This window comes from Barbus barbus (genome assembly GCF_936440315.1).
Source record: "Barbus barbus genome assembly, chromosome: 40".
NCBI classification, from domain to species: Eukaryota; Metazoa; Chordata; class Actinopteri; order Cypriniformes; family Cyprinidae; genus Barbus; species Barbus barbus.
This window is the reverse complement of record NC_136718.1, coordinates 7,384,843-7,411,759: the sequence shown is the minus strand read 5'-3', so window position 1 is coordinate 7,411,759 and position 26,917 is coordinate 7,384,843. Positions and strand designations below refer to the sequence as shown.

The window sequence follows — 26,917 nt, the reverse complement described above, 5'->3', positions numbered from 1 at the left end:
TTTGGGAGACAAAAGCTCCTGTGGCGTGAGTGACAGCCACTGTGTTTCATCCTCAAGAGTGGCCATTAAGACTTAATGTAGTTCAGCAAACACACACTCTTGAGCCTGCCCTAAGGGTTTTAAGAGCAGGAGTGGTTCAGAGTTGTCCTCCCTCTCCTATTCAGAAGACTGAACTTAAACAGACAAAAGAGACAATTACCAAGCCAGGACAGAGGGAGAGAGAGGCAACGAAAGGGAGAGAAGGAGACATAAACTCACAAAGGAATAAGCCAAAAATAACATAACACACTCACAGAGCCACACACATTCAATACTTTGACAAAGTGATTGAGTGTGGGCAAAAATTGGGTTTGGTGATCCCAAAGCTTTTATGAAATTCAGTGCCATTCATAAAAGCTCTGGTGTTTTCGGAGGATGTATTCTACCACAAAAATGTTACTACTCACACACACTTCAACAAAAGAATTTGTTGAGGGCATAAATATGCATCTAAATATGACAAACTACAGTCTAGAAATTCATTCTTTCTCAGCTGAATACATTCAGATTCAACACTGCCTTCTGTCTGCAGCCATTCAACACTATTTTACATGTATCTAGAGTCGTTAAGAGCAAACTGAAGTAACACGGCTGCAGACTTCACATCATTTTTTTCCATTGTCCCATCATTAAAAAAAGATATTCACACACGCATCTGGAATTTCATGTGCATGAATGAGTATTATCAATGTTCTAAAAATGCCATCATGCAATTTTGTAAATATATTCCTTGTGTATTTCCAGTGTTGAATAACACACACTCAAAATACTTAAGTATTTAGTGGATAGAGAGTTGGACTTGTAACACGAAGGCTGTGGGTTCGAGTCTCAGGTCCGGCAGGGATTGTAGGTGGGGGAGTGAATAACCAACACTCTCTCCACCCTCAATACCATGATGAGACCCTTGAGCAAGACACCGAACCCCCGACTGCTCCCTGGGCGGTGCAGCAATGGCTGCCCACTGCTCCGGGTGTATGTTCACTATTGTGTGTACACTTGGATGGGTTTCAAAGTTTTCCTTTCCATCATTAATAAATTTTAAAATATCTGCAAAACTGATTTTTCAGATGGACAATTTTAGAGCACAATTGCTGAATGAAACATGAAGGTCGAATACTACATATAAGCTTTAAAGCTACAGTATGAAAAGGCTGTTCATTTTAAACAGTCTAAAATACATCTAAAGCTGCTTTAAACCACTGAAATGAAATCATGACCTTGATTAAAAGTGATGAAAAATGCTAAAGAAATGGCAACCAATTACAGGATCGATATACATTTAACCTATAACCTTTATGCAGAAAATGCATTCCTCACTCAAACACAATCATCCACACTGACGTAGTCTCTAAGACACGGTCAACTAATAGGATTCCATCAGAGCCTATAGACGACACAGGGGTTCGTGTAAGTCAGCAGGATGCTACGTTACTCATAAAGACTTCACAGAGGCACAGAGGTTTACAAAGACATACAGAAACCTATAGGAGAGGCTTCAAGCATGCAATGGTAGCAAAAGATCCCAAAGCCTAAGAGTCCCTATTTAGGAAACTCCAAGGTTTGTGGACGCATACAGTAACATCATGTTCAAGTGAGTGCTGAAAACTCACTAATAGCACAGCCTTTATCATTCTAGCAGGACTACATACAAGTTCATATAGATCCTCTCGAAACATCATTGTTTATGCAGGAGACCTACAAAAACTCAAATAGAACATACAGCCCAGCGTACAAGGACCTAAAAGTCCCTACAGGACCCTATGGTTTATAGAGACTATAGGACAGTCCTTATGCACCCAGTGATAGCATGTAACACACAGCATATATCATTCAAGTAGGAGCACATCTACGTCCCAGAGGGATTCTATCAGAACCTAAGACTCCCTATTGGACTCTATTGGAAACTCCATGAGCGAGAGCAGTGGACCACAGTGTGACTTACGGGAGAGAGAGTGTCCTCCCTTGGGCAGGTAGTCGAACAGAAGCTGATTCTCCTCTCCGAGCATCTCTGCCCCCAGAGACAACAAGCTGTTCTTGCTCATGAGGGCGGCTCGCAGGTTGGCCACCGAGCCCCCTCTCTCCTGGGCCACGGCCTCATCCCGCTCCCCGGACAGAAACCCGCCGTCCCCCGCTGCGGCCTCCTCCTGCTTTACCAGGAGGTCCATGCGCTCGCCGCGGCTGTCGGAAATGTTGGGTTCCGTCACTTCTGCACCTGTGAGGAAAGAGAGGAATGTTAATGAATTCTCAAAGACACAAATACACACACCCGCATTAGAAGATGGGAATTAACTAACGAGAACTAATGAGAACAGGTTCAGGCTCAGAGCAGAGTCTTTGCATATGTGTTTTGTGTGAAATGTGTAAATTCTTATTTTATGACTAAAATGTTAAGCATGAGGACTGTGTAAAAATATTAATATTTTCCAATTAATTGACCCTTCGCAAAGATCCGCCCCTTTTCGTTACTGTTGGTATGTCCGACAAACCATGGCGCTTTCACGCAACACATCCGTGAAAAATACATCATGGAGCAAAGAGGAAACTTGACAGCACGCCGACTTGACTAAATGAACCAGGTTATTTTAATGAATAGTTCAAAGAGATGAATTACCATTTTTGAATCAGTCTGAAATACTACCCTCTATAATTTACAAAATTTTACAAAAAATATGGACATTAAAGTCAAACATGAAATGGAAATTAATTTATTTTCTTTTTGTGAATGATTAATTCATGTTTAAGTATGGCAAATAGGCTTGTGTAAAAATATCAATATTTTACAAATAATTTGGACCTTTATTTGAACAATCCTGTAATTTTTCGTAAAATCACAAAAAAGATCTTGTGACTTGACTAAATGAAGATGAAAGTTTACTAGATGAAATACCATTTTTGAATAAGTCTGAATCACTGCTCTGTATAATTTTCAACATTTCCAGGAAAAAAAATACTGCAAGTCAGCATGAAATGGGAATTCATTTATTTTCTAAATGCATGTTATTTATCTTTTTGTGAACGAGTCATCCATGCATTTAAAAAAAAAAAAAAAATCAATCTTCTGGTGGAAGACTTCTTTCTGGTGTTGCATGCCAGACTTCTCTAGTCATTTCGTCCACATAAAACCAGCGCCTTTCTTACAATTGGCTGCAGCCTCACAATCAAGAACCAATGCATAGAACTAGTTCGGCGCACTTTTTTAAAATTTCGATAATCAGATTCACTCTGATATTTATCGCTACATTGAAGCTACTATCTGTCCCTCCTCCAAATACATTGCAATGTTAAACTTGAAATATCCCCAAATGAATCAGAATAAAACTGAATCAAAATAGGATTCAAATTGCAAAACAGAACTAAACTGAATTCCAGCCTGAATAAAAAACACAACTAATAAATAAACCATCAAACAAAGAAAACTATTTCATCCCTGCTGTTCAAACTTTTTAAACATAGGGTAAAAAAGCAAAGTGAATCTTTACTTCCCTATTCATTACTACTGTCAAATCATGCAACATAGAGGAGCCTGCCAAAACACACACATACACACTTCTCCTGTCAAAGACAAGGACGACTGCTTGGATGTAAGAAGTCCAAACTGTAAGAACAACAGTAAAAAAAAACAAAAAAAAAAACAGATTTACCAGGAGAGAGCCAGAGAGGCTTGTTTAGACTAAACTGACAGCCTAAAGTAGAAGAGCTTTTCAAAACAGCTGTCAGTGAAGCTCAGATCACTGGAAGCCTCAAAGCGGCATGAATGACAGCCCAGTCGGCAAACCACTTCAGTCATGGCACCGCAAGACCCGCCCACAACCTGCCATACTTCACACCACTTAATTACACCTTACATTAGGACAGCATGCTTGCAGAATATACACATTTACACTCTCTTGCACACACACACACACACACACACAGAACTAGGCTCTGAAGCGTGTATTGTGTTTACACAGTATTCTCTGGGGTCTGGATGAACAGACAGAGAAATGGAGACAGTGCGAGGGGATGAAACATAATGAGTGTTATAAACCCCCTCCCTCAACACACACACACACACACACGCTGTAACTTTATCTGAGTGCCTCCCAATGACAAGCACGGCAACTTCATCAACTTTGAGTTTTAGAGGAGGATTCGGCTCATTTCCAGTGAGAAAGAGAGACGGTGTGTGTGTGTGTGTGTGAGAAAGAGAGAGACGTTCATGAAGCACTGACCCCATAAAGATCTTATCTTCTCTTCTAGTGTCCACAGTCTGGAGTTCACAAGAAGGTCACTCATGAAGAACTGAGTCTCCATCATTCAAACCTACTGTGGTTACTGTAACATTTGCATTAACAAGCAAAGCTGGTTTTAATATTTTATTGTTGGAAAATAAATGCTGTTTAAGCAGATACTGTAGTTTCCAAAATTTACCTTAACGGTCTTGACAAGCTAGACTTTTGTTAGCATGAAGGTCGATGATAAATAAAATGTGTTCAATAGATTGTTCAAGATAAATAAAAGAAAGAATAAAAAAATGAAAATGAAAAAAAAAACTTTGAAATAAAATGGTGCTGAGTTCTTAGAAATGTACTGCTTGTATATACGATTTTTAACATTGGTTATGATTTAAGTGGAAAAGCTGTCATGTGTAACCATCAAGTAAACTCACACATTGAATATATGTGAGTAGGTAAAAAAATATTTTATGAATGTAAAGAATTTATAAATATACAAAGTTTGTGATGGCGTTTGAACCGTAATGACATTTACACCCGAAACGTATCTTGTCATGTTATAAGAAGTTCAAAAATGACACAATCCTGAGGGTTTTTTTTTCAAATATTAATAAGCAGTGAAACAGTTTCTTAATATATTTTAAGAAATAATAATAATTGGCAAATAACTTCAGGTTTTCATTTCAAGAATTTGATTCCTTTAATGAGTTTTTTTCCTATTATGATATCAGTTAAATCACCCTGACATTTTCGATTCTAAATTATTTTTAAAATTAAAATGCATGTTAATCATAAAACCATACAGCCTGCTCCACTTTAGAGTTTATTCTGGCCAAGAACCGCCCATTTAGACAGGAACTGGTCTGGTCTGACCAACATGTAAGGCAACCAACCACAATTTGTTTTGTTTTGTTTTAACATCTAACATATTAACATTCTAACATATCTTTGTTACTATTCCAAGTTGATGGAAAAAACTAAATTGGAGAGGAAAAGAGTCTTGAAATAATTGCACAAGTGTTGGTCCACAACCGACTTTATGGAATATCTATTTAACTTGTCACTATGCAAAAACATGAATATCTAGCTCAACCATATGAAACCACTAACCTGGCAAACTTTGTGACTTGCAAACATGACTTTGTCTCATGGTGGACTTGTGCGCTCGGACTCGCAGAAGTTACATAGCAGCCAGCCAATCAGATTGGACCTGGCAATGTGGCAGTCATTTCAGAATACCACTATGCTGCAAGTCCATAGAGAGAGAGCACTGTTCGGTGTGCCGAAAGAAGTAATTGTGAAACAGAATAAGAGGGAGGATGTGGAAGATGTAGAAATGAGAGAGGAAGTAGAAATGTGGAGGTGAGAGAGAAACAGATATAGAGAGAAAAAGAGATAGAGGGAGATGTCCGCCACTAAAAACAAGATGATTTCAACATGAATGAATCATTTCTAAATTTGAATTTGTGTAATGCATAATTTACGTAAATGTTTTTCATTCATGGATTCTGTGTAGCTGCAATTCTTACTTTAAGAAATGTTGAAAGTGTGTTCATGAATATCTGTCTGCCTGTGTGTAGCTCAATTGCCACAGGGGAATATTCCACTAAAACCAGCGGATTATACGCAATTCAGAGAGGTGTGTGTAAGTCTGTGAGAGGAGAAGTGTGTAAATGGCTGCAGCCACCATACAACTGACCCTCACCGTCCCAGAGCTTTAAAAACAATCATAAAATCAGCCAAAGAGAGTGTGTGTGTGTGTGCAAGAGTTTGTGTGTAAATGTGACAACATTAAAAAAAAACACAATAAATCAAACGCATAATTTTGGACCTGTGGCTTAGTGGTTAACATGCATGGTCTGGACACATTGCGCCTTGGTGCTCAGGTGTGAAATATGGTTTTGAATAGTCAAATGAAAATGCTAAATTAATCGAAACAGTCTACTCAAACAATGCCCATCTTGCAGTCAGGTTTAAAAAATTAACACTATTATACACGCTATACACGCTTAGCAAGTAATAAAATGAAGTTTGACTGGGTAATTTTATTAGGAACTGCAAGATATGCATGGTTTAAATTGCAATAATAATAGTCTAGTTGTAGATGGGAAAGAAATATTGTTGACAAGTGAGCAGAAAAGTGAAAAAAGTTCAAGCAGGAGAAAGAAATGAGCAGAGTGGACAGGTCACACACACACACACACACACACACACACACACACAGGCAGAGTTAATTAAGTTGGGGGAGTGGGGAGACGGGAAGCAGGAATTCATTAGATAAGTTCACCCTTCATCTGTGGGCCGCGGCCACAGGAGTCAATCAATAAAATGGATCCACTGCTCCCAAATGCCCCAAGACCTGACACCCACAATGAAGAGAGGAGCAAATCGCCCCTTTGACCCCGATTTCTCCCCCTACACACCTGCCCTGACCTCTCGCCCAACACAAACACATTACAGCCAACACAATACTGATGCATTCCGTTATTTTAAACACAGCATATTCCACTCCGTCGCACTCTATAATATCTCACTGTTCATTACGTCCCACTCAACACGAGATACAGGAGGGATCGTTCCCAGAGCCGTTATGAGCCCGCTGTGATACACATCTAAATGTACAAACACACTCTACACTAATGCGTGAGGAAACCGAAACAGCCTACAGACAACGCAGGGGTCTGAGTACGAGTTTTCAAGATGATACAGTCTCATATACAGGCATCAACAGGCAATTCGGGCACAGAAGCTTTACAAACACATATAGAAACCTATAGGAGAGTCTTGCTGTTCCAGCAGGAGCACATGCAGCATGAGCAGAGCCAGTTCTGATTCATACCATTAGCCAAAGCTGGGAAGATATGCAGGGTCATAAACATGCATAACAGAAATAAACATTAAAAAGGTACCAGCTTAGCATGTGTAAAGTGCACAAACTGCCAAACAAGTACAAAGGTGTATTTAAAAAAAAAAGCATCTCCAAAGCAGTGGGTTTAAAAAGGGCCCGGGGACCTCCAGGGGGGTGCAAGAGGGATCAAGGGGATCAGTGAAACCCCCTAAAATTTGATTTGAAATGAATTTAATATATTTCTCTTCAAATGTATACATCTAAATGTAATATGGGTATCACATGAAAATATTATAGTACTTAGATACACTACCATTCAATTTTATTTATTTATTTTTTTAAATTGTCTTATGCTCACCAAGGCTGGATTTATTTGATTAATATGCGTTTTCTATTTAAATATTTTAAATATAATTAATTCCCCTGATATCAAAGCGGAACTTTCTCTAGTCTTCAGTATTTTGTTTGCTTCTTTCTTTCTTAAGTCTTTTTATATTTTACTCAGAAAATGCCTACAGTAGTTAAGCACAATTGCACATGCAAGTGTTGAATGTTGAATACAATGTTGTGTGGCTGGTAAAAGTTTTACTGCTTGAGAATCCGTTTCAAGGGATTCAGTGCATGAGAGAAACCTGAACTGATTTTTACTAACCCGTTTGGCCAATTCATGGAAAAGAAACACCCCAAAAGAGTGCCTAATCAGGCATCACTTATTCTGATTCTAAACAGAAAACAGAAAAACTAATAGGTTTACAGACACTCACTGTATAAAAAGCCTGTAAAGGCTGGAATACAAAACGTTTAAAAACTGAACAGATTTTAAAACAATATAGGAATCATACACTTGCCGACTTCGTAAACGGTTAGAGAGAGAAACTGGACACCATACAAATAAACGACTGAGGATCACACCCTACCAGATTTTCAAGTTGTTCCAAAACAACAAACTCTACAATAAGATTACAAATAAAAACAATATGTCTTCTAAAATCATGTTTGATATCCTCCGACTCGATGGACTGAAATTCTGAAGGTAAAAAATCTGTGCCTATTATACACTACATGATTTCTGTGAAATATGTCAATTTCAACTGCCCAATTTTGTAGACTGACTTTCAGCAACTAGCATCGACTCTTCTAGATGGCAAATCGGTGCAAAAATCTTTGCAAAGTGTCTTAAGAGAGCCTTCAGGTATTCACTGATGGCACTAGCTATTCACTATATACTACACAGCATAACATACTGTCAATGAATACCGATATTTGAACTACTATTTCATTCAATGCACATCATTCGAAATGCATTTCCTAACATTACCGTTATTATGTCCCACTCGAGACGTGCGTCGGGATACAGGAGGCATTGTTATGGCTTTGTTTTAGATAGCAGCTTAAGTGAATGAGGAATGCTCCTGGAATCTTTGTTCATGTGTGTAATCCGAAAGCTTTAATGGGCACTGATTGAAGTGTTGTGTCACACCGAGTGAGATTACAGTGGGAATAATGGCGCGTATTGTCCTCCGTTCCCCTCATAAGAGAACGGCTGAATCAGTTTGATTCTTTCTTGCAAAGGGGATCTCAGTTTAATGTGGTTGCCATGGCAGCCAGGCACTCTTGGCTTCAACATTTATGCTAAATAAAACACCCTTTTAAGAGTAGACACAAATAGGCGGACCCACGGTGTTGGTTTTGTGTCCGCGCGTGATTGTGTGTGCGTCTGCGCGTGGGCATCCGCTGGTTCGAACGTATCTGTTTATCGTGTGCTAGAACGTAAACTCTCGGCATGAGAAAATATGCATTCAGGAACACGAACGAGCACACGCGTAGTGGCTAATGTAAGACCTTGTGGTGCGGCATTGAATGCAGGCTTCGTCTCTGAAAGAGCTTTTTGTGAGCGTGGAGAGTGTGTGATCTGTGCGTGTTAATGGTTATTGGAGGGGATGGGGTTGGGCGAATGTCTATTAAAGAGCAATAAAAGAGAGAATAACACAGAAAGGCCAAGAGAAAAGGGTCAGCTGACGGGGTTTGACCCCGTGACCCTCTGTTCCAGCTGCTGTGGCGATTACGACCCTACCCGACTGAAACTCAACACTGTCTTTTGTTTCAGCCGGTTTCGAGGTGTCCTTGGACACTCTCCCATCTCGCACAAAGATCAGGTTTGCGCACACACAGCGTGGAGTTTTAACTCTTTTCTACTACATCGTCACATCAGACACACTCATTAGCCACGATATACAGCCCCTCGGGACAGCGAACGCACATGTATGTAAACATACACATGCCACTCATGTGTCCGGCGGGCTTATGGTTAGGGAGGGGAAGGTCAGGCCTGCTTCCTCAACGTGGTTGGAGTTTGAAAGGGTAAAAAGTAATTTCCAAGGAATGGAGGGAGGGAGGCACTAAAAAAGCCGAAGAATTCAGAGGCAATTTAAAAGCAGTGTGGGAGAGGGGGGTGAGAGGGAAAAAAAATGAAGAAAGAGGAGGCATGATGGAAAGTAAAAGAGAGGTTGTTATTTCTCTCTCTCTCTGTCTCTCGCTGTTGTTTTTTAGGGACTTGTCGGGCCTCAACCTCCGAGGAGAGAGAGAGATAGATAGATAGAGGAAGAATAAATCAAACAAACCCTGAAGGCTAGAAAGGAGGGAGAAAGACGAGAGGAGAAGTGTGGGTAATGATGGAGGGGGGAGTTGAGTGGGCGACGGAGAGGACGAGAGGGTGAGCGCGAGCAGGGGTGGCGGTGGAGAGGGGGAGTGGAGGATTGCAGGGCTCAAGGTAATCTGGGGAGTTAATGCAGCTTAGCAAAGCAGAGAGAGAGGGAGCACAAAGTGGCAGACGGTAGAAAGAGAGAGGGCGTAAGAGACAGAGAAAGACAAACGGAGAGAGAAAGGGAGGGCCAGAGAGAGTGGGAGAGAGGAGATCTTGGGGAAAATGGAATGCTGGGTGGAGAGGGGAAGCAAACACGCAGGGCTTTGTGCTAAAAGCACGAATCTGGGGAGGGTGCGACCGACGCTAAATCCAGAGCACAGGCCAGAAATCAGGGTTTAAAGAGCAGGCAACAGGACCAGCCCTTTTTAGATGTCCAAACACACGAACACAAGGTTTAAAATGAGCCTTGTGGTGAATTGTTCTGAATAGTTCTTAACGATTTCTTTATTAGAAATTCCTCACTGCATGTTGTTACTGTTATGTGACCTACTAGTGTCAGCTGTGTCAATTCACTGCCATTCACAAATCCTCTCCCACAGCCTTATGAGATAGTATCCACTGAATGCACATTTAAGAATCTCTACCTAAGCAGTAGTTCATCCGGGTACTTTTGGCCCACTGTATTATGAATACTGTGAATTTGGATATAATAAATCAGGCATATAAATCAGACAGTGTTTTTGAACAAATTGGTCGAGTGAATGACTCAATGATTCACTTGTAAAGACAGTCAATCACATTAAATCACATGAGCAAGAGTGCGGTTGGTCTGAATATCAGCACAATCATAGCCATGCTTTTTAATACTACAGTTAAATAAGAATATATTATTCAGTAACTTAGTTTTAGAGTCAATACTGAGAGTTACTGTGTTTATTTTACTACGCCAATGAAAAAGTACTACCACAGAATTAACCTTTGCATCTTTGAGCAACACAGTCATGGTGTTTTTGATCAAATCAGTTCAGTAAATGACTCAATGATTCACTCATGAATCAGTGTTTTTGAATGAATTGGTTCAGTGAATGACTCACTTATCCAAAATCGCATACTCTCTGAGTAGATACTTATTTAATTTAGCAACTGCCCCACAATCACTAAAAGTATGTTCTGTATATGAAGAGTTTATTTGCAAAAACAGATTACTCTGTTTTTTTTAATTTTCAAAAATCAAGTTTTTATTGTTTTATTGTGTTAGTTAGCTGTATTTTTTGTTGCTGTTATTTTTAACCTAATCAAAATAACCCAACTGCAAGTTTGATTGAGATTAATTGGAATGCACAATGAAAAAACATGATTTTAAAAATTGTTAAAAATGGAGTTATGTTTTTTTTATTTTTAAATGAACTCTCCATATGTTCTATATATGTACGAATGTGTATGGTATGAGTGTAATCAGGGCATACTACATTCTTAAAGTTGTAACTGTCATCAGTTGTGTCACTTCACTGTCATTCACAACTTTTCTGTGGCCTCATGTGATCGTAAAGTGTTCATCAGATGCTCACTTCAGAATCTTGTCAGAATCACTAGGTCACCCAGCTACTTTTTGCCTATTGGGCATGCTACTCATTTCACATACTGTTTTTCGCCTACTATATAGTAGGGGCAGTAGGAATATTCAGATCAATGTCTTTAAGCGGATTGGTTGAGTGAATGATTCAGTGACTCACTTTTTAAGAAATTCCCTTGTTTTGTTCCTGAATAAAACTGTGTTTTTGCACAAATCAGTTTAATGAATGATTGACTCACTTATAAAGAGGCCTCCCACTGTTGTAACGTTGCAGAAAAACAGAGCCACGCAAACACTAAAAAGCCCCAGTGTTGTTGGACTGTTATAGCACCACTCTTGGAATACTGCTCAACTCAGATTCAAGGACTGAAACTAACTGTTGTATAATGGAATATCAACACCGTGTCTACACCGGATGCAACAGTTGTCGTGTTGCACTGCGCTGCAACAGCTAACGTCTGCCTACACTGGACGTGATAAAGCGACAGTTGAAAATCATTTGAAATTTGTGTCAATACGCCATAAATAGAACGCGGCAGCAGTTTACTTTCGGGGATTTGTCGTGTCGCGCCACGCCACGCCACATCCAGTGTAGACATCATCATTGATTATAATGAGTTCTATAGTATTTTGTTGCACCGTGCCGCTCGTGTCCGGTGAAGACAGTGTAAAGCTTTTTTTCTCCCTTGTATATTTGTGACAAACAACACAGGTCATTCACAGAATCATATATGAGATGAGTCTCAGTCTCTCTGAAACTGCATAAAACATGAAGATGCATCATGATTTTTTCCCCTAATATATTCGTGACTTAATGGGAGGAATGTTGCACAAACAGTATGTGTCACCACACTGGATAAACCTGATCAATTTTGTTATTACAAGTTTTGAATTTTTTTTGAAAAATGTTATTAAAAGTCTTCTTTGATAGGCCTACGTCTCTTACATCAGTGAAAAGTCAGACTATCTTTCTTACAGTTCAATTTAAGCCACGTATTATGTTGCAAATCCTTATAAAGTTGCCAGCCAAATGGAGTTACTCCAATTTATTTACTCGCCAAAGGCAATTTTACTCACATTTGGCACTTAGCAACTGTTCATTTTGGACCTTGAACATACACATTACAAACATTTTTCATACAGAAAGTTTCCATACAGCTGATAGATGCTGGAGTGTGTTGTACCTTTGAGGAATGTCTGCTGACAGACACTTTGAATGAGGTCAAATTACTGTAAATTTGACAGTAATGGAGTCACGGTCTGGCGGTGCATTTCTGTCCAGGCAATTCCCAAGTTTGATTGTGGCTTTAGTCATTTCCCAACCTAATTTTTTTCCCCAGTAGTTTCCCATTATCTCATCTGTCCTTGACAAAAAAAAAAAAGTGGCAAAGAACCCATAAATAAAAAATAGGATGTGATCATAAAAGCAATGAAGCTGACTTGTTTATACCTGGTATTAACATCTGTTCTGGGCGAAATGTTAACAGATTCTGGTCATGCCCTACATTTTTTTCTCATTCAATATCCTAACTCTGAAACATGTCAAATTACACAAGTAAAACAGACTGCAAATGACAACTTTTGACTTTAATAATATGTGTTAACTGGGCCTACATGTGTATGTGTCCCGTCCCACGTTTACTGTATTTCTGACTCATCACAAACTGTATCAAGCTTGGCTGTATGGCCGTATCCTTGGTAACTTCTGTCTTGGACAAAGAAGAACACAGGAGCCAGAAGAATAAGCTCAGAGAGCGACTGAGTGAGAATTAAGACTTAAAGTGGTCAGTACAGACGTAAAGGTCTGCCATAAGAGTATAGACAGACTCCAGGTATGAGGCCAAATGGAAAGCCTGAGGAGAAATGAGCGGGAGAGAGAGACGCCAGGTCTTCAGGTGGATAAGACAATCAGATAGAGTACTTAATGTCAGATTATCTGACACACGATACGATTCCAAACAAAAAAAACCTCAAACCTCATCGTCAGCAGTGTCGACCGGGTCAAAAGCCTCTCAATGTTTTAATAAAACCATTAGAAATTATTGTATTGAATGATCATTCATGCACAAATTCCCAGTTCCTCAGGTAATTCTGCAGCTGTCAAAACACGCCATACAACTTTAACTCCATGTGACCGACATGCAGTCTGCAACTCCACATGGTCAATGGAGCTCCATGGCAACAGGATCTCATGTAGAGGGTTCTACATTTCAACATTTCTACATTTCAACTCGACACAGTGGAAGTGAGCCAACAATTTATAATGAGAGATGATGGGACTGCCGTGATCTCAAAATCTTAAAGGGGTCATGAACTGAGAAACCAAAATTTCCTTGATCTTTTGACAAATAAGAGGTCATTGTACTATAAAAACATCCTGTAAGTTTCAGAACTCAAATCTTTCTTTTTAGTTTAAAAACAGCTTATATTGAATCCAGTCTGCCAAAACCACAGCGTGTAAAATGTAACACTCTATGATATAATAGGGTTACATTCCACCACCTCAGCAAAAGAAGATCAACGCCTGCTTCTACATCGCTGCCTGTTTAGCCCTGCCCACCGATTTATGCATGTAGTGTAAATAACAAGAGGCAAATGCAGGTAACGATTAAGATGCTCCGAATACAAAAAGTGCCAAGTTGTGGAAAAACTGTCTTTGCATTGCCGTCCTTCTGATCCCAACGTTAGGAAAGAGTGATTGAACTTTATTTTTAATGAAGATCCAGTCCGCGTCAGTAAGAACTCGGTCCTTTGTTCACTTCATTTTACTGTGGATTCATTTATAAACAAGGCACAATTCAACACGGGATTTTCAGAAAGATTAAAACTAAAAGATGATGCTGTGCTGACTATTTTGGATCTGAAAGTAATGTCGCAACACAAGTGTGAGTAGCCTAGCTGTTTTCATTATATGGTGAAAAACTGTATTGGACATTACATGAAATTTTATGGTAGTATACCGTTTTTGGAAGTGAAAAAGAACATATAATTTATAGTGAATAACCGTAAACTGACATTCCCACAATTCCCAGCGTTACATTTCAAATTTGATGTTTTTTTGTTGAAATAACTATGTTTCTTCTCAGTTTTGAACATTAGGTTTGTTTGTTACACCTAATGTTGTTAAATTAATGTTTATTGCATTATTTCAGTTTCATGTGTTACCATTATGGTGTTTAGTGTTTGTGTGAATGACTGTGCACTTTCTATATATATATGTTCATATTTAAAAGCTGCTTGTGATAAGCTTTGGTTCACCATGTGACTTTCTCCTGGATTTGTTTTTCTACAGTGTGGTCACTATTGCTTTGTCTCTTCTTACAGATCGTTTGATATGCTGTCAAACATACACAAGTGTTAGGCAATCATAGCAGTGGGCGTTTACTTCAGAGTCTACAATCCTCCACACATATTCAAACAGAGCGTTCTTGTGAGGGAGGGTAAAAACATGAGAGAAAATAGCCTATTACATCTAAATTATGATGTTTTTTTGATGCAAAAATCTTTATAATATTATAAGGGGACCTCAGAGAACAGGTAATCCTGCCACTGTCAAAACACGTCATCCAACCTCACGCAAAATGTGTGCATCTGCCACGCATAGTCACTGGAGATCCATGGCAACATCATCTGATGTAGATGTTCTACATATCAAGACAGTTCTTCAGTAAGCAGAAGAGTTCATTAGTACAATGAGAGATGCAGGATAGTGTGTGATCTGCTGGAATCTTAATATAACTCTGTACAAGGTTACCGTGACTGACGCACCGATCTAAAATGGAACAATAAGGAGGTTTTCAGGAGGGGCAAGAGTGGGAAAGAGAAAAGAGAGGGGAAGAAAGTGAAACGGAAGTGTCTTATTCCCTCTCGCCAGAGGAGAGTTGGGTCGTTGAAATTAATTGCATGTGATCAAATCAGCAGAATCATGCCCTCCTCTAGAGTATGACAGATGGAGAGTTAGAGAATCGGGGTCTTATTTAAGCTAGCTGATGTGTCACTTCCTCTTCCACTTGTGGTGGGGGCCACAAAGCTGGCCCCGTTGACATGTGGGTAATACGCCACACAGTTTTGCACACTCTCTCTGTGGAGCCTCATCAGAACGCATCAGAGCTAATGACAGAGCGTGACTGGGGCATGAGCGGAGAGAACGGAGCTAGAAAGAAGGGATGAGTGAAAATGTATGACAATAGCTCTGTTCCAATCTACTGAGCTGCTGTACTGTCAGCTCTCTACACAGGCAATTGTTAGGGCTGAATGATTTTTGGGGAAAAATATAACTTTGATTGCAATTTAAAAAAAAGTAAAATGCTTGTTTGTAGGGCTGCACAATTTGGCCAAGCATTTTCTGATTATACATCAATATTATATTATATTAATGATTATTATTACCAAACAAATGTATCAAACAAAATAAGCAACATTACTATTGTAATATTTACTGTAAAATATATATATATTTTTTTATATATTTAGATATACATTACGTATATAGATGTATTTCTACTACTCTCAACTTTATCTGCCATCTTGGATTTTTGGAGTTTTTTCCCCTTCTCCCAATTTAATGTCAGTGACTAACTCCTGGAGCAGGCTTTGTTTTGGGTGTGCCCCTCTGATGCTTTAAAATTGCCAAATATGAAGGCTAACTAGATTTTGGTAACGAACATAAGAGAAAGACAGTATAGCAGAGATGGAAAGACACAGAGGGAGCGCAGGGGACCAGAGGTTAGAAAGAAGATGAGGGAGAGAAGCGGTTAAGATGAGGAAAATAGCAAATGAAGGAAAGAGACATAATTGACCTCATAGCTGTAATTCCTAGAAGAGAAGGAATGAAGGCTGGAAGTGGTGGAAAAATAGAGGGATAGAGAGGATGGATGTGGAGCGAGAAGGGGAAAGAAATTGACTGTTTGGGAGGACACTAACGGCCGCTTCCTCATGCGGTCTCAGGAATGCAGGACGGGTGGATCTGAGTGTGTGTGTGTGTGTGTGTGTGTGTGTGTGTTTGCCCGATAGAGCAGACAGGAATCCCTAACCCCCACAGACTCTGGAGCCAGTTATCAGAGAGAGAGGGGCCGGGGTGTCCCAACTTTATCTCTCTTTCTCTCCTACTTTCCTCCTCCCTTTTTTTCCCACTTCTTTCTTTTCACATCCTTCTGCCATTTTTCTCCATAATTGTGCCAACAGAAAAAAAAAGAAAACAAGGAGGATGTGGGGTAAAAGAACGAGAGTGAGCTAGAGGCAAGAGGAGGACAAACCTTGAAGTGAGACTGCTTCAAGGTTATGGTGAATTCTTTCACAAAGCCAAACACAGAATCGAGAGACACATCAGACTTATATTTATCCTGTTTCTATAGTGCACTGCCCTCTGAAATACTCAATTCTGATTGGTCAGTCATGGGATTCTACATGTTGTTATAGAATGACACAGTAAGTTTTATAATGAAACTGTATAACTGACTGTTAACGCAGGCAACCGAGCTGTGCTAGTTTGCTCAATCTATTGTCTCTTCTGTCTTACATATTTAATTATGTGTAAAAATAATACTAATTTAAACTCAAATAAGTAATTCATATCTATTCATTGGAAGTGCTCAATGCAACAGACACCCTAATTTTATTTTGTTTGCACTTTATTTACTTCTTTTGTATGAAATTGAATTTGTATATATATATGAAACATATATCAATTATTGAGAAAGTAAAAAAAAAAAAAAGTGTTTCCTAATTCACAGCGGTAAGCTTATAATAATGATTTAGAATTGGAGCCAGGAATGATCAGTTTCATGTCATTCATCTTTGGTACAGTATGTAATTAAAAGAGAAGGTCCAGCTATTACAGCCCATGTACAGTTACGGGCTCAAAAGGCATTATTTATGGATATTTCACTTTTAATTTTTAATATTGTATAAGTTTTGATGTCATTAGCGACATTCACTCATATAAAACTATCACTTGTAACTACAGTTATACCATTAAGCTTAAAACAATCATATTAATCTGCACTAAAGATCAACTCATGTAATTAACAAAATATTGTTTCTCCACCAGTAACAATGTTAATGGTATGCACCATTATTTTACCCCTCAACCCCTAGAGGGTCAAATCTTCCATCTTGCAGTGTTGAAGAAATATTTTCAACTATGTTTTTAACACTAGATCTGCAACCTGTTAAAAAAAAACTGCAATTGAGTAACATACTCAGTTACGTCACTGGACAGATAAGCTGCTTGTGAGAGTGGTCCTCAGCTCCCCCAGCCTGGCTCCAGCACTGTTTCAGTGGAAAGGGGTGTGTTTGTGTGTGCGCAGCTCCGTGAGGTCGTGATTGTTTGGAGCTGAGCTGGTGATGAGCCCAGACCCTCCATACTGATCGCCTCAGGAGAAGGACGGTGACACCTCTCTCACTCTCTCTCACCTCACACAATACCTCTGAGAGAGAAAGGTGGGGGGGCAATCTGCCGGCTTCCTGCCATTTTCTCTGAAAAGGGAGCCTTTAACTTCGCACCGCTGTCACTGAGTGAGCTGGTCCAAAAAATCCACTTCGGTACAAGAGTATTCACAAAGAAAACCACAATGCTGCTTTTACTGTGTGCCCGAGTTTGAATGTGTGTGTATGTGTGTGTGTGTATGTGTGTGTTGGTGGGCATGAAACAGAAGCCAGGGAATGCTCCTGACTGTGTGAAGCTCACGCCCAAAGATACTGCATCTCTTCAAGGGCATTCCATCACACACACACACACACACACACACACACACACACACACAGAGTCGCTGCAGTCCATTATTTGAAAGAAAACAGAAGTGACACACTGAATTGATGGGGCACAATTGGGGACATGCAAGAGATTTGTATCCTCCATGCATTAATACTAACACCCCCTTCACACACACACACACACATGCATTTACCTAGATAGCTACACAAGGACATACTGTAGACTTCACATATGTTTATAAAGCAAACTGTAATGACTACAGATCTGTTAGCATTTCCATTAATCTCAGCAGCAATTGCTTGGCTGGTGCAGGAAGTACATAATTTGAAATCTGTCATCTTCATTTATGGGTCCTCAGTTCAGTTCTCTCAGTTCAGAATTAAGTTGTAAATGTCATGTGACTAGTAATGTTTTTTCCTTTTAAACTAGTATAGCACCCACTCCTAAACTATAATATAATTAAATATTTATGTTGCCTAAAAATTATTCAAGCAAATTTATGAAAAGCCATTAAAGTGATAGTTCATCCAAAAATGAAAATTCTGTCATTAATTACTCATGTCGTACCAAACCCGTAAAACCTTCAGAACCCGTTCATCTTTGGAACAAAAATTAAGATATTTTTGATGAAATCCGAGAGCTCTCTGACCCTCCATAGACAGCAATGTAACTGAAATGTTCCCAGGCCAAAAAAGGTAGTAAGGACATCATTACAATGGTCCATGTGACATCAGTGGCTCAACCATAATTTTATGAAGCTACGAGAAAATATTTTGTTTGCACAAATAAAACAAAAAGTATTCTCATAGCTTCATAAAATTACTGTTGAGCCACTGATGTCACATGGACTATTTTAACTATGTCTTTGCTACATTTCTAGGCCTTGAACATGGTTCAAGTTGCATTGTTGTCTATGCAGGGTCAGATAGTTCTCAAATTTCATCAAAAATATCTTAATTTGTGTTCCGAAGATGAATGAAGGTCTCACAGTTTTGGAATGACATGAGGGTGAGTAATTAATGACAGAATTTTCATTTTGGGGTGAACTAGAGAAAGCTCATTCTAAAGGACACTTTTTTTGCAGTTTTAATAATAACAGTAGTAGTAAAAAAGTAATAATAATTTAATAATAAAAATCATACTATATATGAACCATTTAACAGTTAAAGCACACCCATTTATTTAGGTTGTAGGGACAAATTTGAGTGACTAAATCTAGTAGTCCCCCCTCCCAACACACTGCTGCATAATCACACCTGTTTCTACAGCACATATGACACGCATATAAGACATCTTGCAACACACATCATTATCTTTAGCGTACATGCAGTTGTGGTGCTGTAGTTCATGTATCAGCCATTGCCCACTTTCACATACACACACAGGAATTTCCCCTTGCACCTTTAACACCCTCTTCCCTAAACCTCTCCTTATTTAGGAGCGAGGGAGAGCAGGGTGCAGCCACAGGGAGGAGGTGAGGGGAGGACAATGGGTGGAGGATCGAGAGGAGCTGGAGAGGGTGTGGGGTTGAAGAATGAGTGTGTGTGTGAGGAAGGGAGATTTTGCCCTCCCACGCCGGTTGTGTGTAAGTCTGTGTAGCAGGGCCAAATCGACACACCCAGAGGGCAGCGAACCTCCACATCCTGCCCGGGGCGTCCGTTTCTCCAAACAGCTCACTTCTTCCTCTTCTCTCCTTTCTCTCTCTCTCTCTCTATGCTCAAACCGGTCTGACTGGAGGGTAGAGAGCAGAAGAGGGTGGGGGTTTGTCTATAAAGAACAGAAACCCCCCGTAAAACCAGAAGAGGAAGAAAAAGCCGCGGAGTAAAATACAGCAGAAGAAAACAAACAGCAGGGCGTTGTCCTGCCCTGAATGGGGAAGTTTGACGGTTTGGTGGTGTTCTAACCCCTTTAAACACTCTCAAACACACACACATGTACCTATTACCCTCTCCGTCCACAGCAGTCTGCCTGGAGCTACTGCTAGTGCACAGTCACAATGAGACGAACAGTAAGGAGATCTGAACCCGTATACAATCAAAGACTTCCTCAGAGTGTCTAAACACGGGACAAACAGAGATATATCCTGTCATGCCTATAATCATGTCCCAGAACTCTCTCCTCTTTCTCTCCCTGTCTGTCAGTGATCAGATTTGGCGGCTACCAATTTGTGGGGTGCACAATCCTGTTCCTGGAGGGCCAATGTCCTGCAGAGTTTAGCTCCAATCTGCCCCAACACACTTTCTACTAATCCTGAAGACCTCGATTGGCCCTGCAGGAGCAGGATTGGACATCATTGGGAAAGTGCATCTCAAGGACACAGAGCAGTGGTTTCCAACCCTGTTCCTGGAGATTCCCCAATAGGACACACTTTGGATGTTCCCTTAATAAAAGAAACTCGTCAACTTGTTATTAGAGACCCAAGATCTGAAATGGCTGGGTCAGATAAGAAGAGCTTCCAAAATGTCAATTATTGGGAGGTTCCAGGAACGTGGTTTAGAGAAAAAACCTGCAAAGATCATCTGACCAAAATTCTGTTTATGCAACACAGAGGCATCCAATCCTGTTCCTGGAAGGCCACTTTCCCTCAGAGTTTAGCTCAATCACACCTCCCTGAAAGGTTCTACTGATCCTGAAGACCTTTATTAGTTGGTTCAGGTGTGTTTAATTAGTGCTGGTGCTAAACTCAGCTGGAAAGTGTCCCTCCAGATTTAGGATTAGACACGCTGTAACGCAATTGGATGAAAGGAAATTACCAGTGACTTCAAAAAGTCCAGGGGTCCAACAGTTCTAGTTGTAGGGCCCTATGGAATCTGTTTGTTTTTTTTTTTTTTTCATTTTAATTTTTCTGGATTCAGCTTTTTTTCCTTTTAATTTTTTCTAGACTCTGTTTTTATGGTTAAATACAATTTTATTAATCAAAAAGCATGTCTAATTAATTGAAACTTACACAATTTAACGGGTTATTTCACCCAAAAATGAAAATTAGCCCATGTTTTACTCAGCCTCAAGGCATCCTAGGTGTATATGACTTTCTTCTTTCAGACAAAAACAATCGGAGTTATAAAAAAATTTGTCCTTGCTCTTCCAAGCTTTATAATAGCAGTGGGCGGGTGTTTTTTTTTCAACAGTCCAAAAAAAAACCGCATCCATCCATAATAAAACATGCCTCACACGGCTCAGCGGGGTGAATAAAACCGTCCTATAGCAAATCGATGCATTTTTGTAAGAAAAATATCAAAATATTTATATTTACAATGTTATAAAAATTTTTCTCTCACTTCCGCTAACTGTCAACAATTTTTGTAAAAAAAATTCTGTCACAGTTTATTCAAGTTAAACTGAACTTTTATTTTGACGGGTTGCTGTGAAGACGTTTAAGTTTCTGTTTGTATATGATATGATGATCGTTTTCTTCTCAAAATAAATGGTAAAATGCTCATGAAGTGACCTACTTTTGATTTATTCATCCAAAATTTGGCAAATTCCGTGACATTCCGCATTATACAGTAAATTCCATTTTTTTTTTTTTTTTTACTGGATTCTATTATTCTGTCCGTGTTTTCGCATCACAGAAATCATAGGGCCCTATAGTTGTGCTTTCCAAAATCCAACTTTCCATATTCCTTCTCCATTTAAAACTGATCCAGCTCTTTCCACACACTCAAAGCTGATCTTTACACATTCTTATCTGTCCAATGCTACAAGTTTTCTAAATATACTTCAGTGTCTGTCACAAGTGCAGACAGGCCCTCTTCATTAAAAAGGTAAGAAACACAAGCAGAACTTTTGAATAATAGCAGGACAATCCCCGTAACATCCACTGCATCCGGAGATCAACTTTGATTCTGATGGTTCTGACGAGAGCAAAGCGCATACCCCCCACCCTATGCATTGTGATTAATGGGATTATCCTCCATTAAACAGCCCACCACGATACTCAGTGGCTTGTCTCATTGTGTTCCTCTCAAAACATCTATTACTTTGCAATAAGCCAGTTGAGCATGTCTTCCCTCAAACAGGTTAATTTAAGGAAATATTTACCCAAGTGGGTGGGGATTGGTTTTGGACCGATTCCCAAAAAGTGATGAAAAAAGTAAATGACAGAACCATGGCTTTGTGGTTAAAGTGGTTACAGTTTTAGGCTACCATGTTGTGCCCTGATCCATTTCTACTTTTTCATGTTTTTGGACTTTTTATTTTGAGAGAAATATAGGAAGCAATGCAGGAGGAGAAAGGGGATGGGGTCAGGAAATGACCATGATTGAAGACTCAAACTCAGGTCACCCGAAGCACTGTGCACTGTAGGCTATGGCTCCCACTGGATCCAATCTACTTTGTATATCAATCAAATGGTCCCCCAAAATAGCACATAAAAGTAAATGTAAGTCATGTGCAAACTTTTGTTTCAAAGGAAATTTTGGCTGGCAGGCCTCTTTTCAGTGTTGCCTCATGAGACTGGGGAGAAGCCCAGATGGCAGAGATGGGCAGTGGGCCATTTTTGTTACTGCTACAACACAGGTGTTGGAAGGGGATGATCTGCTATAAAAACTCGAACCTTCTACCATCCCTCCATCTCTGCTGAGTAGCTCAGGCATTCTGCTCCAAGGGCAGGGGGTGCTTACGTTTTGGAAAATGGCATTGCTATCATCGTCATCTTCACTTGCCAAAGCCGAGACACCATGGTGCGTCCTGGCTTGAGGCACCTCTTGGTTTTAGAGGCCAAAGTGTCTATATATAGTGCATGTTTAAAGGATTCTGGGAGGGGTCGTGTACTCAGAGACCAGAGCACTGAAGCAGGAGGGAACTCCACCATGAGGAAGTCTGGATTTTTCTGTCCATAATAAAGTGAAGAGTGTTCACTTTCAAAGAGACAGTGAGACATACAGGTGGGAGGTGTGGAGGAGTGACAGACATGTCATTTCCAAGCAAAGAGAGTGAAAGAGAGACAAGGACAGTGGGAAGAGCCTAAAAACAGTTAGTGAACCTGAAACCTGAACAACAAAAATAAAGGTTAGATAAATTATTAATTGACCAACAGCACCAAATAAAGGAAGAGAGTTTCCTGCTATACACTCACAGCACTTTACGTGATTATTGTCTGAATTAAAAAAAAAAAAAATCTGACTGTGGTAATTGACACAAACAGTAAACTCACATTAGGTGGTAAAAAAACCCAGTATATTCCCTTTCAGAATCAGGCAAATCAGCTGACTTTGTGGTCATCTTGGTAACTCCCTGGATTTCTAATTGTTGCAAGTACTACATGAAAGAAGAAACATTCCAAAACTGTTTGCCAAGCTTATTTTAAACTGCATTTGTCAAATCGATAAAATCTGACCACAAAAACAGTCATGAATGTGGTCTCTTTAGTACAAATCAGGCTAGAAAAATATATTTTTCAGGGTCATGTAAAGATGGTAAACATTGCTTTAGCAACTATTTTCAAATTAATGCACAAAATACAAGCAAAGATTGGATCTTGCAACTGAACGGAAAGACTTCATTTCCTACAGATGCTATATTAAGTGTGATTTCTCTCTTTGGTCACACTTTATTTTAAGGTCCTATTCTTGCTATTAACAAACCATTAACTAGGACTTTTGCCTCAATAAATTCCTAATTTGCTGCTTATTAATAGTTAGTAAAGTAGTTGTTAACTTTAGGTTTTGGGTAGGATTGTGGATGTAGAATATGGTCATGCAGAATATGTGCTTTATGAGTAATAAACAGCAAATGTGTTAATAATAGGCATGCTAATAAGCAACTAGTTAATAGTGTTGCCCTTTCACTCCTTTTATCTGTACATAAACTAACCTTTAAAGACAATATACACTGACCAATTAATACCTAATTATCTGGCCTGGTTTGTAGTTGAAGAGACTTGTTGTAGTAAGGGAGGAACAGAGGGAGACTGAAGAGAGAGGCGAGAGAATGGCATAGAGCGAGGCGGAACACAAGAACTCTGTCTGATAGTCCGACATGACGCCTTACCCCAGAACAAACAAGCATTCAGCTACATTGAGGGGCAACCCAGAATGCCATGGGGGAGACAGAGGGAGAGAGAAAGAAACAGAGAAACAAGAGAAAGAAAGAGAGAGAACTGTGAAGGTCATCTGGTGGGATGGTGAGTCTCAATCAAAAGAGAATAGGGATGCACATCGGATGAGGGACAGAGAGGGAGGAAAAAGGAACAGTAGGAAGGAGGGACGGAGCGCGAGAAGAAAAAAAAGTAAAAGTTTAACTTGTGAAATATGAAATCTATTTTGGTTTTAATGGAGAGAAAGGAAATATGAAAGTAGATTATTAAACTGGGAGAAAGCGATGAGGGAGGGGAAAATCCAGAGGGTGGGAGGGTTGAGAGCTGTTCACGATGTTTTAAATATTAAAGCTATTTCAGGTTTAATGAGGTGTAAATACTATGGGGAGAGTGGTAAGAGGATGGGGGTTAAAGGGGCCTCACTCTCATTATTTCAAGCGCACACCTTTTGACTATAGAGACCCAGAGAGAGAGAGAAGTGAGAGCGAGAGTAAAAACAGAGCGATAGAGCTGATGAGCTAGGAAAGACACAGGGCTAAGAGAAGGATGATGACACAATCCTAAGGACATTACGAGAATAATAAACGAATAAACAAAATACTGTGTGACTGAGTGAATGAGTCAGTCTGTGGATGAATGAATGAATGAATGAATTATTGAATTAATAAATGAAAAAAAGATTGAGTAAATTAAAGAGTGAGTGAATGATGAATGGAGGGTACATAAATGTATGAATGAACAAATGAACGAATGAACAAGTGAGTGAGTGAGAGAGAGAGAGAAAGTGAGAGTGAATTATAGTCATTAAGTGAACAAATGAATGAAGCAAGGGAGGAAGGAATAAGTAAGTGAGCGAGTGAGTGAGTGAGTGAGTGAGTGAGTGAGTGAGTTAATGAATGACTGAATGACTGAATAATATAGTGAATTAATCAGGAAGCCAGAGAGTGAGTGAATAAACGAATCAGGAAGTGAACAAATGAAGGAGGCACGAGTGAATGAGTGAATAAATAAATAAGTGAATAAATAAAAGAGTAAGGTAGCAAATTAATGAGTAAGCCAGTGAGTGAGTGAATGAATGAGTCTGGAAGAATTAATGAGTCAGAGAGTGAATAAAAATATTAGTGATTGAATGAATTTGTGTGTAAGTGAATGACTGAATGAATGAGTTAGGTCAAAATTAATCAGTGAGTGAGTGAGTGAGTCAGTGAATGAATAAATCAGTCAGTGAATAAATTAATGAGCGAGTGATTAAATTAATCAATCAGTAGGAGTTAGTAAAGGACTGATTGAGCAGTGAAGGCATGAATTAGTGAATGAATACATGAATGAGTGAGTGTTTGTAGAGCAGTGAGTGAGAGGCCAAAGGTTAAACTCTCAGAGGAGAGTAAATAGATGTGATGTGTTGAGGCTGAGGCTGAGCTGAAGTTCGTGTGTGTGTGTGTTTGCTCTGATGAACAGGATTAGATTAGATGAGCTCTGCTGTGAACATGTCAGCCGCTCACTGAGACAAGTGCAAAGTTACGCCATAGACTGCTCTATTAAACACACAACACTTGCTAAATATTTCAACACTCTGTATACACATCAGGCACTTCACTATCATCTGTGTGCATGTGTGTGTTTTCTTCACATACACACTGAAATCACATACAAGCACTCAATCGTCACATACATCTGCATCTGTACACAAATAAATACAGATACCTAAGAAAGTACACAGTTCTCTATTGATAAAGATTCACAATTTAAAAACAGAACAACATGTCAACAGCACAATAACCCATACGCATGTGTGAATGATCTAAATGTGGGATTTTTGTCTTGCCTTGTGCTGTGGAAAGGGGAAGGCCACAATGATCTTCCTAGTCTCTTTCTGATCAAGCGATAGCCATGCTCATGAACAGATAATCTAAAAAAAAATATCAGTGACCATTTCCTGACCATCTTAAAAAAATCCCCCTGATGACAGCATGAAGTTCACAGCCGCAGCCAACCACAGAAACCCCCCTCTTCATCAGGGAGTAAACCTGAAACGAACAACACTCAAATTAACAAGCCACTTTCACACGCAGATACTATGGCATCGCATCAGAGACATACTGGGTAAATTTCCTTTTGAAATGTCACTCTTTGGTGGTAATTTTCTGACCTGACAAATGAGTGTCAATGCTAATGCTAATGCTAACTGTAGAGGCCTCTGGCATCAGACACGGGCTGTAGAAAAAATACTGATCAAATAACTAGTGTTGCTTTAAGGGTTTATGAAACATGGAGCTGTGACACAGGTCTGTATTACAGACATTGTGGGTTTGTTTGTAAGTGAAGAGTGTGGCTGCTCACTCAAAAGAGGTCTGGCTTTTGGAAGAGCGCTGAGCTTCAAATCAGTGTACACACACTCCTGATCATGAGTAATGAATTCATAGCACATGCAAATGGGCAGAGACAAACTGATATAGCTACTATTAAAACAACAAAAAAGTGTAGGATGATGGGAAGAAAGATGAGCACTATATGACAACAAAGAAACAATCATTGATAGCAGCGCTGCTTCTCTCACAAACACTTTGCTGTAAACTCAGGTTGATTAAATATACTTTACACAAAGACATGAAAGCAAAAAAAAAATATATCTACTCAAACTTAATTTCATGCTCCATTTACAACCCGGTCTCAAGAGAAAACGACTATTTTACATTTTGTATGAATTTATACAATGTGATTTGTACGGAAACCTACGACATAAGCAGATCATGTCAAAACGTACACATTAATTCGTTCGAGTTATACAATTCAGCCACCAATTTGCCAATATGTAAAATAGTTATAAATTGCCATGAGAGTGTGCTC

The 26,917-nt window shown here is 39.5% G+C and overlaps 1 protein-coding gene across 4 annotated transcripts in view; it reads right to left on the bottom strand.

The window, feature by feature from the left end:
• The window catches only part of LOC306859995 (zinc finger and BTB domain-containing protein 46-like), a 75,915-nt gene that overhangs the window by 20,104 nt on the left and 28,894 nt on the right, over nucleotides 1–26,917 (bottom strand). For all 4 annotated transcript variants that reach the window (XM_079401487.1, XM_079401489.1, XM_079401490.1 and 1 more), the window contains exon 3: nucleotides 1,982–2,251. In XM_079401487.1, coding sequence (XP_079257613.1) covers nucleotides 1,982–2,251 — 270 coding nt within the window. The remainder of the gene's footprint in view (nucleotides 1–1,981; nucleotides 2,252–26,917) is intronic.